General features: G+C 36.3%; 1 protein-coding gene across 1 annotated transcript in view; it reads left to right on the forward strand.

The window, feature by feature from the left end:
* rbl1 (retinoblastoma-like 1 (p107)) overlaps window positions 1-12838 on the forward strand; it is a 52946-nt gene extending 40108 nt beyond the window's left edge. Inside the window, exons 18-22 of the mRNA XM_039734897.1 lie at window positions 8220-8291; window positions 10143-10230; window positions 11090-11205; window positions 11930-12094; window positions 12219-12838. Coding sequence (XP_039590831.1) covers window positions 8220-8291; window positions 10143-10230; window positions 11090-11205; window positions 11930-12094; window positions 12219-12389 — 612 coding nt within the window. The 3' untranslated portion in view covers window positions 12390-12838. The remainder of the gene's footprint in view (window positions 1-8219; window positions 8292-10142; window positions 10231-11089; window positions 11206-11929; window positions 12095-12218) is intronic.
* Window positions 12839-14311: the final 1473 nt, after the last annotated feature.

The raw sequence follows: 14311 nt of genomic DNA on the forward strand, positions 1-14311 counted from the left end.
CACTTCAGTTTTTTCAGTTTCTATGGAAATGCATGCAGTTTATTGTTTTAATGTTTCATGAAATCAAGGCACAGAACAAAAATGGTGGCAAACAAATAAGTCAAGGAATCATTAAGTGTACCAAAATGTATTCAAGTTTTTGTTTCATCAAAGTAGCCACATTTTGCTAATATAACAGTCAAACTGTAGTAAATCTTATGATTCAGAATGCAAGTCACCTCCAGCAAAAGAACCCCAGACCATCACACTTACTTTTCCATGTTTGACAGTTAGTGTTGCACACTGAGGAACCATCCTTCCATCAACTTGGTGGCGCACAAACACCCTGTGTGATTAACTGAAAATCCATGCTTTTATCAAGGCTTCGCTCAGGTAGTCGTTTGAAATGAAATTTTCCTCCGATCAGTCGTAGGAACGCGCTTTATTCCGACTCTAACATTTTTGTAGCTGTGATGTGTGCATCAGTGTAATCGTTGTACCAGGAAATCATGCATTAACAAAAGTTCCCCTTTGCTTGGAATTGAAAGTGTGATTAAATGCGTTATTTTTTTTTAAAGCGTTATGGAGTACATGCATCGAAGCTTCTCAGCTGTGCTTGTGTTAAGAAAAGGAAATATTTTAAAAATAACGCAACATGATTCTGCGTTAACCGCATATTTTTTCATACGTCCTAAACCAAGGAGATGCGAGGGTAAAATGAATCGGGAAGCGCGCATACATACTCAGTACATCCCCTCTCTGGAATCGAGCCTCAGATGTCGGCGCTAGAGGCAAAGCCTCTACAATTGTGCCACGGCGTGTGGCTTGTCTATTTGAGAGTATGTAGATCGGGATATATGTATATGTATATGTATATATATATGTGTATATATATGTATATGTATATATATATATGTGTATATATATGTATATGTGTATATATATATATGTGTATATATATGTATATGTATATATATATGTGTATATATATGTATATGTATATATATATGTGTATATATATGTATATGTATATATATGTGTGTATATATATATATGTATATGTGTGTGTGTATGTATATATATATATATATATACTAATAAAAGGCAAAGCCCTCACTCACTCACTGACTCATCACTAATTCTCCAACTTTCCGTGTGGGTGGAAGGCTGAAATTTGGCAGGTTGATTCCTTACAGCTTCCTTACAAAAGTTGGACAGGTTTTATATCGAAATTCTACGCGTAATGGTCATAACTGGAAGCAGTTTTCTCCATTTACTGTAATGGAGATGAGCTTCAACGCCGTGGGCGGAGTTTCGTGTGACATCATCACGCCTCCCACGTAATCACGCAGTACATAGAAAACCAGGAAGACCTCAAAAAAGCGCTCAAGAAAACATACATTATATAATTGAGAAGGCAGCGAAACAATAAGAAGCGAGTTCTGCTACTTCAGAAACAAAGCACGATGTAAACCTACACTTTAAATTAAGTTTATAGACAGGCTGCCGCTGGCGTTTGTAATTTAGTGCCTGCCCATATAAGGCCATCCGTCAGCGGCAATCCAATAGCAAACTGCCACAGGTAAATATTCACGGGTGAAGGACTGTGCTTATGGAGAGGAAGATGAGATGGTCAGGGTGGTGTTTGACACAAACTCAGCGAAACTGCCAGAGAAAGTTTTAAGTGCCAGGACTAAGGTAACATTAAATAAAGCTATGGACATAGCACGAGATGGCACCAGCACAGCTGGGAACCTTCGATGCAAGTACACCGAGTGGCTCACGTGAACTGATGCAGTGCACAGATAAAAAGCAACAGTTCCAAAGAGCGCTGAACAAAAACCGAATTACACAATTGAAAAGGCAGCAAAAAATATGAAGCGTCTGATAAGCATATTCATAAATGCAGCTACTGTGGAAACAAAGCACACGGTGGAAAAGTCAATGTCCGCTAAAGGAAGACAGCGTAAAAAAAACCCGTGCATGCAGTTTGTCACATCACAAATAAAAAGGAAGACGAGCTGTTTATTGATGCAGTAAGGAACTAATCGATGAATGAAACCTCTTATCTTTACAACGATTGACAAACACGGAATGTAACTTGAACACATCGTACAAATACGAGCCTGATTGAAAGAAATAATGATAATCAAATCCTTGATGACAGCAACATTCAATAACACTCACAAAACAATTACTGTATATTGACAATCATGTTACGTTATTTTTAAAATGTTCCCTTTTCTTTTTCATAACTTCTACTTCTTCACTGCGATACACGGGTATATATATAAATGTATATCTATAGCCCGATCTACAATACATACTTTAGCATAAACAAGCGGTGGCGCAATTGTAGAGTCTTCGCCTCTAACGCCGACATTCGAGGTTCGATTCCCGAGAGGGGATGTACTATGTCTGCGCTTCGATTCATTTTACCTTCCCATCTCCTTGGTTTGGGACGTATGAAAAAATATTAGGTTAACGCAGAATCATGTTACGTTATTTTTAAAATTTTCCCTTTCTTAGCACAAGCACAGTTGAGAAGCTTCGATGCATGTACTCCATAACGAGTTAAAAAATAACGCATTTAATCACACTTTCAATTCCAAGCAAACAGGAACTTTTGTCAATGCATGATTTCCTGGTACATCCATTACACTGATGCACACATCACAGCTACAAAACTGTTAGAGTCGGAATAAAGCGCGTTCCTACGACTGATCATTTGAGAGGGGTCTGGCTGCAGCCACTGTGGAGCTTCACAGTAAGCGGAAACACGTGACCTCCACAGTCGGCGGAAACCGCCTTCAAGCATTCATGCATGCGTTAAACAGATTGGGCAGCACCGTTAAGTGTGTGATGACGTAGCCTTTCAATACGCACGCACGCAGATCGGGCCGGCAACGGAATCACGTAGTGACACACACCGCATGCGCTTAATGAAAAAAATATTAAAAACAAAAATATCCACTTTACGGCCCGATCGGAACTGTGTATGATGTACAATTTGACATTACAGTATATTATTCATTTTAGTTCCACATTAGTTGACCAAAATGAAAATATTAATCCTGCAAAATAAACGAAGCAGCCTTTGTGGCGTAGCGTTGATGTCCAATGTCCAACCGCCATAAGAGGAAGCTTAGGTGTGCACACCTGATAAGCCCCAATTAGGGCGAACCACATGCGGTGTACTCTTTGTATTATTTGGCAGGTACTGTACTATATATATATATATATATATATATATATATATATATATATATATATATATATATATATATATATATATATATACACATATATATATATATATATATATATATATATATATATATATATATATATATATATATATATACACATTATTTTAGGTAGCATACTAGTTTAGGTAGCATACTTTGACATGGAATGCCCAAAGCAGCTCCAACTAATATTTTGAACTGAACAACTTTACCATTGATCAGAGCTGTAGAGTTGTTTGAAAAAGTAGCTGCGAATATGCACCTGACTTTATACTCGTAAAACAAGGGTCAAATACTCAGTTCAAAATATTAGTTGACGCTGCTTTGGGCATTCCATGTCAAAGTACCTAAACTAATACAGCCGTTGCAGCTTACCGTATATCAAACTGGCTCATTCGCCTTGTGATCGTCTTCTCCGATACACCATATTGATCTGCAATCTGTCGTACTTTTAAACCGCATAACAGAAGGTGTTCAATTGACTCAGCTGGAATGTCAAAGGATGGACGTCCAGAGCAGGGAACTGCGTCACCTGAACTGGAGTGGAGTCGAGTCCGTTCCACCTGTTCTTTGATAATTTCAAAAATAGTTTCATCTATATCGGAGTCTAAAAGGGCTGCCAACATTGTAATTTCTTCCGATAAATCTTCAGTTCTCTCTCTGAAATACGTAATATCTTCGGCAGAATCCATTTCATCGGCAGTAGTAAGCATTTTTCTAATTCATTCTTGTGCTATCGATTCACCAATCAGTAACTAGAGGCGTGTTAGAGCCCATCCTCTCAACTTTGACGAGTGAAAGTGACAGTTTTATTTCAAGCCGTATTTCATGACGGTTTGCAGGAATGTTACGGACAAAATGAAATAAATAAATAAGCAACGAAAAACATATTTCGTGACTTATTTATTTATGCTCTCATTTCATGACACATTTATTTATTTATGCTCACATTTCACAGTACTTTTATTTATTTACGCATTTATTTATTTATTTCATTTTGTCGAAATATTCCTCCATACTCCACAGTGGCGCAGCCAGACCTCTCTCGTTGCCTGCCCGATCTGCGTGCGCGTGCGTATTGAAAGGCTACGTCATCACACACTTTACGGTGCAGCCCAATCTGTTTAACGCATGCGTGAATGCTTGAAGGCGGTCTCCGCCGACTGTGGAGGTCACGTGTTTCCGCTCCGACTGTGGAGGTCACGTGTTTCCGCTTACTGTGGAGCTCCACAGTGGCTGCAGCCAGGTGCTCTTGGATCATTTCGACTACCTGAGCGAAGCCTTGATAAAAGCATGGTTTTGTGCACACTGAAAAGCAAGCAAAATTAGATGCATTACAGAAAGCGGACTTTGTGGCTCTTACTGGGGATCATTGGACTTCCGTGACCGTTAGTAATTCTAAATACATCTAATTACAAAATGTTCAATGATCACACTGTTTTAGCCTAATGTACAAAATAATTTTGGCTAATGTTACTCAGAGTTTAAAGATTAAGTTGGTCAAATTACCTTTTATGTTTCTGACTTATTTTTTTAAGAAGAAAAACTGCACTTTATGTTGAAATTTTGGTTGTTATTATTATTTAAAGACAATACTATTCTGAAAATGTACTTAAAGTACTTAAACTACCACTTTATTTTTAAGTCTGCCCAATTTTAACCAGGGATGATATTTTTGTTTCTGTTTTGAATTCAAATGCATTTTAAAAGCTTTTTTTTCAGAAATTAAAACAGCTTCAGTTTACAATATTCATGTCCATGTCTATTATTTGATTCTGTTGCCCACTAAAACCTTTTTAAATAAAAAAAAAACATTTGCGATTTGGGGCAAATTTACATGTGCGATTACATACGATTAATCAAGATTAATTCTTACACAGCCTCTAATTAATTGGATTCATTTTTTTAATCGAGTCCCACCCCTAATATATATATGTAGATTTGTATATATGTGTATATACAGTATATATGTAGATATGTATATGTTGTATATACAGTATGTATATATGTGTGTGTGTGTATATATACAGTATGTGTATATATATGTATATGTATATATGTATGTGTGTATATGTATATATATATATATATGTATATGTATATATGTATATATATGTTTATATATGTGTCTGTGTGTGTGTGTGTATATATATATATATAAATAAATAGATAGATAGATATGACAACAACACTCATATCAATGACAAAACAATTACATTAACAATCATCTTACGTTATTTTTAAAATGTTTGCTTTTCTTTTTCATAACTTCTTTAACACACTACTTCTCCGCTGCGAAGCGCGGGTATTCTGCTAGTATATATATATATATATATATATATATATATATATATATGTGTATATATATATATATATATATATATATATATATATATTGAGTGTTGCTGTCATCAAAGGTTTGATTATCATTATTTCTTTTAATCAGGGTCGTATTTGTACGATGTGTTGTGTTCAAGTTACATTCCGTGTTTGTCAATCATTGTAAAGATAACAGGTTTCATTCATCGATTCGTTTCTTCCTGCATCAATAAACAGCTCATCTTCCTCTTTATTTGAGATGTGACACACTGCATGCACGGGGTTTTTTTTACACTGTCTTCCTTTAGCGGGACATTGACTTTTTCCACCGTGTGCTTTGTTTCCGCAGTAGCTGCACTTATGAATATGCTTGTATGTATCAGACGCTTCATATTTTTTTGCTGCCTTCTCAATTGTGTAATTCGGTTTTTGTTCAGCACTCTTTGGAACTGTTGCTTTTTGTCTGTGCACTGCATCAGTTTACGTGAGCTGCTTGGTGTTCTTGTATCGAAGGTTCCCAGCTGTGCTGGTGCCATCTCATGTGATGTCCACGGCTGTATGTAATGTTAGCTAAGACACAGCGCTTAAAAGTTTCTCTCGCAGTTTCGCTGAGTTTGTGCCAAACACCACCCTGATCATCTTCCTCTGCATAAGCACAGTCCTTCACCCGTGAATATTTAGCGGCAGTGTTTCTATTGGATTGCCGCTAATGGACGGCCTTATATGGGCAGGCAGTAAATTACAAACGCCAGCGGCATGCCTGTCTGTGAACTTAATTTAAAGTTTAGGTTTACACCGTGCTTTGTTTCCGAAGTAGCAGCACTCATGAATATGGTTGTATATGTCAGTCGATCGCTTCTTATTGTTTCGCTGCCTTCTCAATTATATAATGCATGTTTTCTTCAGCGCTTTTTTGAGGTCTTCCTGGTTTTCTACACACTGCGTTGATAGTCGGTTCACGTGATTACGTGGGAGGCGTGATGATGTCACATGAAACTCCGCTCCCCACGGCTTTCGAACTCAACTCCATTACAGTAAATGGAGAAAAATACCTTCCAGTTATGACCATTATGCGTAGAATTTCGAAATGAAACCTGCCCAACTTTTGTAAGTAAGCTGTAAGGAATGAGCCTGCCAAATTTCAGCCTTCTACCCACACAAGAACTTGGAGAATTAGTGATGAGTCAGTGAGTCAGTCAGTCAGTGAGAGATTTGCCTTTTATTAGTATAGATTGGTAGTTAAAAACAGGTAGTTTTATCAAGTCTGACAAAAAGTTGGACGAGCAATCAGTTGCTGCTTCTTCTACTTCGGTCCCTGATTTGTTACCAACACTGGTTGACGATACTGAAAGTTGCAGTGAGCTACCGTCTCTCCAGACTGAAAGCAAGGAAAAAATAGGCGAACATAGTAAGACGAGAAGAAGTGAAAATATGGCAGCGACTATTTGCGAATGGGTTTTTTTTTACCGGGGATGAGTTAGAACCTAAACTGCTTTGTGTAATTAGTAATGAAGTACTGGCCAACAGCAGTTTAAAGCCATCATTTCTTCATAGACAACATTGAAACAAAACATCCAACGTACAAGGATAAACATATTATAATGACTACACAGGGGGTTCACCAATTTATTCCGGTTTTTTGAAGGGGTTCACAAGGAGAAAAAGGTTGAGAATTGCTGATTTAGATTATTCGATACATTGTTTTACATGTTTCACATGCTAAAGAGGTTAATTTATTATCCCATATGAGCACAGGCCCTCGTTCAAATGAGAGTCGGTCTTATGTTGCTGGGTGAAAATTTATTTCGGCAGCAATATATCTAAGAACAAAAACATGAAATTGTTTTTCTCTTTGCCTGTTTTATATTTAAATTATATCATATTTTCCTGTTTTAATGAATGATGTTTGTCTTTAATTTCAGTTGGCTGTTAAATCTGAATCAGTGGTCTTTGTGAGTTTAAATACTCCTAATGAAGTTATTTTATTTGCTATATGTGTCTAGAATAACAGATGTGTGATTTGTGAATAGAGAATATTTCTTTCTTGACCATTGGATGGCTCTGTTTCACCATATAAAGCAGTTATTTCTAAGTGTACCCACTATTCTAGACTGTCACTGTTGCTCAATTACTTTTACAATGGATGGACTGAATCAAATTAAAATAAACTTGGGAAATGAGTGTGTAAAAAGATGCTCTGAATTGCTCGCTTGATTTGCTGCTCAGTGAGACATATATGCACCAAACAGCAGATAACCCATTGTGCACTGTGCAGTATGTGTAATGCTGTGTGATAATAAGTTATTGATTTGATTTGCAGCAAAGTGTGTACTGTTTGTTTGGCTCATCTTTGTAAATGAGCCTGCTCTCAATTGACTGGTTAAATAAAAGATTTGATCGATTTTGCTCTGGAATCCTGTTCATCTTGACATCTGTTTGCTCCAGCTTAAAACAGATTTGTTAATTATTAAAAACTTTTGCAATACACTGAAGTTTACAGTCTGATTCCTAGAGTTCAGTTGTCATTGCTTCCACCCCAGTGAGCTTCTTTGTTTCTTGTTTTTTTTTTTTAAATTAATGGCCTAGTTGGAAAGCTGATTATGCAACTGATTTAAGCATTGAGCTCTCTGGTATTTAATAACCTATTTCATTTATGTTTAACTTGTTTTGTAGGTAACAAAAGAAGATAGATCCTTTCAAGACATTATGAGGTGTTACCGGAGTCAACCACAGGCCTCTAGCCATGTAAGTTTCAATGTAACAGGGCAAGAAGAGTCGCCTGTTGTTTGACTTTTTGCCTACCTTTTGACCTTCTTTGGACTGCCTAAACCTCCTGGCTCCCCAAGAAATAGACCCTTGGGTGGGGGGAAATATTTTTTTTCCTGTATCATCATTATTCTAAATGTGATTTGAGTGGCCTACTTTAAAGGTTAATATTCTAAGGTCCAGTTTTAGGAGACTGAGTTGAGTTGAGCTGTTCCTCTCTGCAGTTAGAGCAGCAATAAGTATTAACTTTTTATTAAAACTGTAGTTAATGTTAATTTTGATTTTTGAAGCAGTAGTATTGTAATCTTTATATATATATATATATATATATATATATATATATATATATATATATATATATATATATATATATATATATATATTTACAACCAACTTAAACCTGTCTAAGTTTTGCACAATGTAATTTTTACTTTCTTACCAGATTGGATTAATCCTTTGTATTGTTTAACTTTTAAGCTTTTAGATGTTGTATATATGGAACATGAGCATTGTCCTTCGACTTATTCTGTTTGGCATGGTTCTAGATCTGCTGCATCAGGCAGTGTGGCAGTATTCTAACTCTTGGGGCTCAGCGATTAAATAGGAAGTTGAATTCTAAAACATGGAAAAACCCAAACGTAGTAAGGTGTACTTCTATAATAAAGCCTGTATTCCAATAAGTTCTGTGTCGTTTTTTCCTGTAATGAGGACAAACCTAAAGCCTATCTGCTGCTTTACCTCATCCCCAGTTGTTTTAATGTATCAATATGTATCAATATGGTTTGCATATGTCCTTCAAAAGAAATTTTATTTAATGATGTGGGTTCTTTTCATGTGTTGCATGTATGTAGATGCTGTATTCATTTGCATATTATTCCTCTAATGCCAGCTACACTAAACAAAGCTCAGCAAGAAAACTATTTTTCAAAGACAAGGAAAAGGATGAATAATTCCAATGTTTTATCTAAAATTATCACAAAAGACTGCATTGTAATCCATTTATTCTCCAACATACACCTTAACTACAAAAAGGTCCACGCTTAATATTAAAAAAAAAAAAAAAGAAAGAACAGTGCCACACTACACTGTCTGTGGTAAAGGCACTTGGCCATCGTGGTAGTACTTCATCCCCATTTTCCCAGTTAAAATCAAGCAATAGACAAGCTTCTAAACATGCCAAAAACTGATTTTTTTTTTTGAGGACATAAAGTTAATTTATAGTTTTTAAAGGTTGAATTGTACCAGAGCCCTAGTATTTATTATTGTTTACATTTCAGCTACATGGCCTTTTTACAGACTTTTTCAAACTAATATGGCCAAGGTGTGACATGGTGTCTTTTTCTTGGACACAGTCCGGAACAAGAATCTCCCATCATAATCAATATTTATTCTATGCAGCTATTGCCAATATATATTCAAAAGGGGCATGTTTACTTTTAAATAACATCATTCACTGTGACCAAATATGCCTACCTCATTCTACCCTTTTTAACATAATGTCAGTTTTACTAAACAAATAAGGAAACTATACATAGTGAAGATTGAATCATTGGTAGAAAAAGAGGTAACGTGCATGTAATATAGGTTTGTGTCGCATATCCCTTTTTTGGAGTTGGAAAGTGAAACTGATTCAATGTTCATCCTAGCTGAAAAGGCCTTCTTTCTAGAACTGAATAAAGATGTTTTTCCATATCTGTTTGTTTTCCCCCCATGGTCTTGGTTTTTGCCTTTTTTTAATTTTTTTGTGCCAGTTTAGTTGTAGGTGTTAACTTTAGCCATTCTAGAGCTCATTGTCTGTGTTTTTTGTGTTGTTTTGTCCTTTCTCAACAGGTCTATAGGAGTGTTCTTCTAAACAAGGAATCTGTTTTACCCTTGCCTGTTCTCACCAGTGAGGCAGAAGTAATAACAAATGTTAAAGGTAAAATTTTTGATTCACCTCTCCTTCTAGTGCCTTTACTCGACTGTCTCATGATATTCTCACATTGTGTGGTGATTCTAGAAAAGTGTACTGAGTAGTGCTGGAGTCTGTAATTGCCAAGAATTGGTGGCTGTTGCATATTATGTTTTGTTTTCCCTGGAGGTGCTACACTAACCATGATTATGAATATATACTTTAATTTTCAACCACATACATGCTGGGATCTTTTTAAAACTCTTGTTGTTCTGATAATGTTTTCTTATTGCTGTCATCTTTTTCATAGAATCTGCAATGCAGTTGTGCATCTGCTTTTACACAGAAGTTTGCCCTGTACGTAATGGCTGCCAAATGTGCATGTCACTCTATGGTCTTGTTTCTGTATAGTAAAAAGGCTCTACTTTAAAAAACACTCACAACAAGAAAGACCAGCTATTAAAATTCCTTTCTCAACCATTTTGTTCATTCTTTATCTGAACCAGTTTTCCCATTGCAGTATCATACTAAACCAGAGCTGATCCTCATAGTGTTATATAAGGCAAGAAGTAAAAACGTAGGTAAAAGACCAGTTTATGTAAGAGCACACACACGTACACACACTTTTGCTCAGTTTAGTGTCTTCAGTTAATTCAGCTTAATGAAGCTGTAAGACAGAAGCAGTAATGACTGTGCCATGTTTATTTATGTATTTCAACTTAAAATAAACCAAAGAGAACAGTAAAGATGCTGGATTATTTCTAGGATATGAACTTCTGTCACTACTGCAAAATTTACATCTGCTTTTAATGTGTAGGATGTAATTATTGTTTTCTCTAATGGAAGTGTTTTGGCCTTCTTTTGAGTTTTTTATTTTATTTTACAGGCCATCTCTCAGAGTCAGCAGACAGAGGTGATCTCATTCAGTTTTATAACTCCGTCTACGTGCTACGAATGAAAGCATTTGCTCTGAAATATGTTATTACTGGCTCCGATTACAGGGTAATATTGTTTTGCCTATCTTCAATTAGGTTTAGATTTAATTTTTTTTCAGTGTTCATGTTTAGGAAACAAAATAATGTTTGTTTGTTTTGGAAAAATGAGGTGTTACTAAGAGAGCCAAATCTGTTCAATGTTCTGTGCCTTGTAGTTAATTGGGAGAAGAGTAATATGAAATAAATGTTTTGTTTGAGGTTGGAGGCATGTGCCACATCTCTCAAAAGTAATATATTAAACACACGGTTGTTTAGAAATATGATAGAAATGTGCTTTTTGGTGTATGTAAGTGAGGTCTTTATTACTAATAATGAGATGACCAATAGATCAGTCTACTCCACAACATTTACCAGTCAATGAAATTTCTTTTCATAAACTTCGCATTTACATATAGTCTATAGCCGGGTTAGAAGACCAGCCAGGTTACCATGTATATGTGTATATGAATGTATGTGTAATACATTACAGCTGTATGCACAGAGATGAGTTCATTATTTTCAAGTTACTTTTCATTATGTGGCAAAAAATAATTTTGAATTTATTGCCTCAGTACCTATGCAGACAAGTTACCTGCACATTAAAAGTTTTGTTGTTGTGTGTGTTTTTTATTTTGCAGTGTTACTAGTCAGCCTTAAGTATGTCTGTTTTGTTACGGTGTACTCTTTTATACATTACAAATGACTCTGCTGAGGATACGCGGCCAGTTCAATTTCTTTTTCCTCCTCCTTAGATGGAAGCACCTCCTTTGTCTCCATTCCCTTCTGTCAAGTCACAACCACTTTCTCCTCGACGTGTATCCCAGAAGCATTCTGTTTATGTATCTCCCCATAAGAATGGCTCTTGTCCTTCCCCTGCCTCTGCCATAACCTACAAGTTTAATGGCAGTCCTTCTAAGGTGAGTCTGCTTGTCATTATTTGTGTGTCTGTTTGATCTAAGTTTGTAAGCAGAGCATATTTATGCTGTATGTAAATAGATGAAATTAGGATGTCGATATAAAACATGGTATTCTCGTTTGCAGAATCTTCAAGCAATAAACAGTATGATTAAGCAAGGTGAACGGATGAGTCGGAAACGAGCATTTACAATGGACAGCGACTCTGAATCTCCTGCTAAAAGACTTTGTCAAGACAATGATGATGTCCTTCTGAAGCGATTACAGGATGTCATTAGTGAGCGGGCCAACCACTGACAAACGTGTTTGACAATGCATTCTGTTGTTGAAATATAAGTTAGCTGGTTAAAAACAAAAGAAGCAAATTTCACTTGCCTTGGAATCTTGTTCAGCAAAGCTGAACTAAAAGGTTGCAACACACCAAATATTTAAACTGTGACCCATGTAAATGTTCCTCAATTTTTCGCTTTCAAAAGCATGAATTCCTGCAGAGTCTGACTCTCAAGCAATCCTTACCTTAATTTAACCATTGTGTTAACTTTTGTCCTGCCAGCATTTTTGTGAATTTTTAAAACAAAAGATTGTGTAGTCACTGCACACCTTTGTACATTTGTACAGAGATGCAAAAGAAACTAGACTATTTAGATATTGTGCTACTTGTTTAAATGTTTTGTCTGTTACCTTTCTGATATAATTGGTGCTATTTACGAATGTAGCCATCTTTTGACATTAAATTTTTATTGTTCTGTCTTGTCTGGCTTCTTTTTTGGGGAAAGATGGGGTTTATATTAAAGCTTTATATCACAATTTACTAGTGCATATCACAACAGAGTTTGATTTAGATACATCACAAGTCACTGTTCTGTGCATCACCATTTAAGCTACCCAGTTTGTTATGGTGAACTTTAACTTGATTATTTTATCCTACTTTTGTATTAAAAAATGGCTTTGCTTCTCCCCAGTATTTTTTTTTTCATTCTGCATTTAAATTTTTGTGCAGTTCTGTGAGTACAAAAAAGAGATTTATTTTAATTGTATTTTTTTCCTTTTAAAACAATGCTTTGAATACTCAACAAGCAGTAGGGTGTGAATTAAGTTTTCAATGAGATCTACCCTTAATGAACTACACATTAGTTTAATTATTAGGTTTATCAAAGCAAAGATCTTTATAAATTTTATGTCATGTGGTTTTGGTCTAGTTGCTTAATTTGTTGCTTAGACATTAGCTTATGTGTCTGAGACACCTTAATTATACTTTTAATTTTAGTTTAGGTGGAGTTACACCTAATGGGGTTTTTACATTTAGGTGGAGTGGTGGCTCTGAGGCTAGAGATCTGCACTGGCAATTGGAAGGTTGCCGGTTCGAATCCCGTAAATGCCAAAAAGGAACTCTGTTCTGTTGGGCCCTTCAGCAAGACCCTTAACCTGCAATTGCTGAGCGCTTTGAGTAACTGATAAAAAAGCGCTATATAAATGTAATGAATTATTATTATTATATTAATTATTAATTTGTGGAGGATTGTATGCAGCAGTTGCATCACCTTCATCTTAGGCTGAGGTAACTGAATTTTAGAAATGTATGTGCCCCCCATCCCCCCCAGAAAAAAAATCCCTACAAAACTTCACAATTTAAAATCAAACTAATACATGGTGACTGTGCTGTATTCTTGGACTGGAAAGTAAACATTTAGCTTTTGGAAATCACAAGAAATGGCATTTTGCTTTTTACATTTTTGTGCACTGTAGTAGTAACAGACTACAATTTTATGAGAGTAAGGAGGAGATGTACTTTCTTGTGACTATTTTTCATAATATAGAGTGATCTCCATCCATTGTCTAACCTGCTGAATCCGAATAGGGTCACGGGGGGTCTGCTGGAGCCAATCCCAGCCAACACAGGGCACAAGGCAGGAACCAATCCTGGGCAGGGTGCCAACCCACCGCAGGACACACACAAACACACCCACCCACCAAGCCCAATTTAGAATTGCCAATCCACCTAACCTACATGTCTTTTGGATTGTGGGAGGAAACCCACGCAGACACGGGGAGAACATGCAAACTCCACGCAGGGAGGACCCGGGAAGCGAACCCGGGCCTCCTAACTGCAAGGCAGCAGCGCTACCACTGCGCCACCGTGCCGCCCTAGAGTGATCTAATAATGCAAAATATATAAAGATTGTGTGAACGGTACCAAACTTATTTTGTGTATGCTATTA

Source organism: Polypterus senegalus, chromosome 14 (assembly GCF_016835505.1).
Source record: "Polypterus senegalus isolate Bchr_013 chromosome 14, ASM1683550v1, whole genome shotgun sequence".
In the NCBI taxonomy this organism is placed as follows: domain Eukaryota; kingdom Metazoa; phylum Chordata; class Cladistia; order Polypteriformes; family Polypteridae; genus Polypterus; species Polypterus senegalus.